Here is a 4913-nt window from a genome sequence, read left to right as displayed (position 1 = left end):
TGAGGAAACTCTGGCAGTGTATTAACAGAAGACAGTATTGGTATCCCACCCTCTTCTGTCGGGGATGTCTGGATTGACTTTGCCTGTAAAATCCTTTGATGGCGTACATCCTTTTCTTCTAACCTGAGAGCTTCAAGACAGACATCTTCTAAGGGTGCAACTCCATTCTGAGACCCATGACGGCCTCTGGCCATCTCCATGTCCAGGGCAGGATACTGCTTCTCCAGTTCAGCTATTTTGGTCCTCAGATCCTCAATGGTCTGTTCCAGCTGCTGAATCACATTTGCCTGTCCTTCAGACTTCAAGTCAATAATTTCCTGAAGGGCAACAAAGACAGACATAGTTAAATATAAAATAAGGACTTGGGGTACCTGGGTGGCTCAGTCAGTTGAGTATCCAACTTCAGTTCAGGTCATGATCTCAGGTTCATGAGTTCAACCCTCATGGAGGGCTGCTGCTGTCAGTGCAGAGCCTGCTTTGGTTCTTCTGTCTCCCTCTTTCTGCTCCTCTCCCACTTATGCTCTCTCTCAAAAAAAATTATATATATATATTATTTATATTTTTATATAATATTTATAATATACAAAATATGTATATTTATATATATTATTTTATATATTACATATATATATACATACACACACATATATAGAAAGAGTGAGAGAGAGAGCAAAAATATTTAAATAATAAAATAATTTTTTAAAGTTGTAAAATATATTTGTTTGTTATAATAATTCCAGAAAGATTCCTTCACAGAGGGATACCATTAGTATTTCTATGTATCTTCTCCTTTTCACACTTGGACTTAAAAGTGGCTTACACATATTACTGTAAAGTCCAAAGGCCCTTGTTTGTCTAATCTTTAAATGATATAATTAAAGACAAGTAGGCCAGTGAAAATAGGGAAAAAAATTTCTGAGTGACAATCCAGTTTATCTCCAAGATAGGCTTCTCTCATACCTTCCCAAATAATACTTACTATTAAGATGTTCCCTAAAGACATTTTAAATCCTCAGTTTTAAAAGTCATCACTACCTTTTAAAAGTAATCACTAAAAGAATCTCCAATAAGATTATGTGAAATAGCTTTCACATCCATATGCATATGTGTCATTTCACTTATGCATGATTACTTTAATTTTAATATTTTACCAGAAGCATTTCAGAAAATGATACCTGGTTTAGTAAAATGTACAGATGAATTTCATTTCTCTGGTGTAACCTGAAAAGTGACCTTTAAGCATCAGTAAATGTTTTTTAAGTTATCCTGATAACTTAGTAGTGTTCTCATTTTTCCATTTTTTTTATAATGACCATATAAAAAGGTTAGGTGATAAAAGGCACACAAGAAGTAAATTCTGGAAAAGGTTTCTAAACTCAATTCTTAAATGTTATTACCAAGGCCAGCTCTTTTTCATTGTGGATTTGATTATAATGAAAGCACTATATGACCTCTTCTTCATAAAGCCATTATTCTAAGGACCCAGAAACATAGCAGGCCTTTTTAACACACAGAGGATAGACTTAGACAAAATGCCAAGATGGAGGAATTCATCCCAAATAAAACAACATAGAGTTACAGTCAGAGATCTAATTGAAACAGATATAAGTAATAAGCTTGATGGAGAATGTAAGAAGGAACAATCATAAGGATACTCAGTGAGCTTGAGAAAAGAGTGAAGACTTCAAAGAGCCCCTTACCACAAAGATAAAAGAGTTGAAAAAAATTAGTAATGAAAAATGAAATAACCAAGATTTGAAACAGACCAGATGCAAGAACACAAGGAAGCAGCACAGGAATGAAAAAGTAATGTAGATGATAAATAAATGGAAAATAAAGAGGTTGAACAAAAGAAAGAAATAAAATTTATGGAACACAAGAATAGACTCAAATGCTATATATTCTTATATATTCTTAAATAGAATCAAGACAATTTGGCAGTTTATTGGATTGACTCTCCCAAGCTCCAGCCCCCTCTCCTTCTATGTGCAAAAGTAGGAAGAAAAACTACATTTACAGACTCCTTTGCAGTTAAGTTCATTCAATTAGATGCAGCTACACAGAGATTTAGAAAGTGGAATGATAGGAGCCATACTGCAACTGTCCTTAATTGTTCTGTTAGTTTCCGAGATCTACTAACTGGAAACTGCTCTGGAAGAATGTTCCACTGTCCACTCTCCAGTTTCCAATGGTGGCTTCAAAGGCTTTAGCTTCCCTGGCACACTAGTTATATATGACTCCTTTGAAAAGTTTCAGCCTAGAAGCAGGTATTTCAAACTTTGTAATTTTACATGAAAAAATTAACTGTATATAGTAAGTCCTTCTGTTTAATATATCTAGTATGATTTCTGGTTCCTCAATAAATCCTGACTGATAGAACCATGTACCAATACTTCAGGATAAAATACAGAGGGGGGAAAAAGGCTCTTCCAGCAACTAGCCTGAGATGATTTCCAAATATGGTTCTTTATTCACTTGTCCCAGAATACCAAACAACATCATATATATCAAGAAGTTCAAATCTTCATGTTCACTTGAAGAACACTCGTGAAACCACACAGACCATCAAGGGCATGCATATGGTAAAATCCACTAAGTATGTGAAAAAACATCAGTTTACAGAACCACTGGGTGCTGTTCTATAGTTACAATGGTGCAGTTGGTAGGTATGCCCAGGCAAAAGAGTAGGTCTGGACACAGGGCCAGTTGCCCAAAAAGAGTGCTGAATTTTTGCTGCACATGATTAAAAATGCAGACAGTAATGCTGAACTTAAGGATTCAGATGTAGATTATGGGGTCATTGAGCATATCCATGTAAAAAAAAGCCCCCAAACACAGACTACCAGATTTATATGATTTACCATGAGATTAACCAATACACAGGCTCTTAATGCCATACTGAGATGATCCTTACTGGAAAAGAACAAATGCTTCTAAACCAGAAGAAGGGACTGCACAGGAAAGAAAGAAAGAGAAGAAGGAAGGAGGTGAAAAGAAAAGAAAAGAAAAGAAAAGAAAAGAAAAGAAAAGAAAAGAAAAGAAAAGAAAAGAAAAGAAAAGATATCCTAGGATTAAATGAGGAAACAAAAACTTATAAACTAGGAATAAATTCAGCATAAAATAAACGCAAATAAACTTTTTTAATTTGTGAAAAAAAGATTCTCTTCCTAAAACAAAATAAAATAAAAAATAAAGCAACTATATTCTTATTTCTAAAATGATTTTTTAAATGTTTACTTATTTATTTTGAGAGAGAGAGCAAGTGAGCAGGGGAGAGGCAGAGAGAGAAGGAGGGAGAAACCCAAACAAGTGCCATGCAGAGCCTGACGTGGGGCTCAAACTCATGAACCATGAGATCATGAGTTGAGCCAAAATCAAGAGTCTGACGCTTAACCTACTGAGCTACCCAGGCACTCCTCTAAAACGACTTTTTAGCCTAATGATAAGCATGAACAAATAATTAGAATTAAAATTACTCAACTGTTAATTTTCTACAGCACAAACTTTTTGACAAAAGTATATGATGCCATGATATATGATATCTTTTATGAAAAGATATTCCTTCTTTTTGTAGTATGTGAGAAATTCATCATTTTCCCCACTGGCCTCTGACAATATAATGCAAAATAATCTTTGTAAACATGTACATCAATGATCATCCTTACCAAATTCACTAGCTCTGTCAGGTGCTCATTAATCAATCACTTTTCATATGATTCACGTTCTCTCTCTCCTTCCCTGAAGTCGGGGATTACAAGACAAGAGTAATAATTTCACCTTATACCGTATTTGCATCACGTGGCTTAAATCATCTACAAATCATTGATAAACTGACACTGCCAAAACTAAAGCATAGTAGATAATAATAGATAGTCTGTGTTAAGCGGGGATAGATTTGAGATTGGACCTAATTCTATAAATGGTCAATTTATTAGAGTAGATTGTTCTGTTTATTTTACTTATTTTTAAACAAAATAGTAATTGAGGTCACCTGGATAATAAAAAGATGAAAAAATAAGGAACTGATACACCCCCATAAGCTTCACAGGTTTTCAAATGTAAGATACACTATGAATCAGAATGGGGAAACAGCAGAGGAAATACGCAAGAGAATAAAACTCCAAAACGGACTTTACAGTAAATATGACAATGCTAGGCTCGGGGTACCAAGAAGGTGGTGAAGTCAAAGAATTCATGAAGATGAGAGCAAACAGACTGCAAAGACAAAAGGCTGACATTTGTGTAGAGAACTGTTCTGTAGAGATAGTCATTACAGATGGAGAACATGGAAAAAGGATGCAGTGAGAGACTATCTGCTTCTAACATTATTCCCAATGTAGAGAGAGCAAAAAGCACGTTGCTAAAATCTTGATTCCCCTCTATGACCCTATCTTAACCTTCAAAATCCCAGCCCAAATCAATGTCACAATCCTCCTATTCTATTCCAGGAAACAGCAATTAAGCTGATCTCAAACCTTAACTGATTAACCTATAAAATAAGGCCAACCATCTACACTTACAGTGTAGCCAAACGTATGTAAGATTTTTGGCTCTGAATTCAGCTAAGATTCTTCAAAGAATCTTATCTGGTCCTCCTAATCCAGGACTATCAGTCAAGGGCTGGTGGGCTCCTATAGAGATATTTGGAGAAGGCTGTGTTGCCTGTGAGCAGTTAAGAGTTGGTTTCTATTTGGGTTATGTTTTTTATTTATGTAAAGATTTATAAAGAAATTTATGTGGTAAATAAGAGTTGTTATCAAGAAAAAGATGCTGTAGTAGGCATGACTTTGAGTAGATAATGAAAGAAAATGCAAAATGCTAATTGATTCATGATGTGGTTTCATCTTAGCTTGGGCAAACCATGCAGTATTTAATATATAGTAGCAGAATATTTACTATTGAAGCTTGAAAAG

At 34.9% G+C, this 4913-nt stretch overlaps 1 protein-coding gene across 1 annotated transcript in view; it reads right to left on the bottom strand.

The window, feature by feature from the left end:
• The window catches only part of FMN2 (formin 2), a 370023-nt gene that overhangs the window by 245321 nt on the left and 119789 nt on the right, over positions 1 to 4913 (bottom strand). Inside the window, 1 exon segment of the mRNA XM_029933337.1 lies at positions 124 to 317. Coding sequence (XP_029789197.1) covers positions 124 to 317 — 194 coding nt within the window.

The sequence above is a fragment of the Suricata suricatta genome, chromosome 3 (genome assembly GCF_006229205.1).
Source record: "Suricata suricatta isolate VVHF042 chromosome 3, meerkat_22Aug2017_6uvM2_HiC, whole genome shotgun sequence".
Taxonomy (NCBI): domain Eukaryota; kingdom Metazoa; phylum Chordata; class Mammalia; order Carnivora; family Herpestidae; genus Suricata; species Suricata suricatta.
This window is presented reverse-complemented; position numbering and strand designations above follow the sequence as displayed.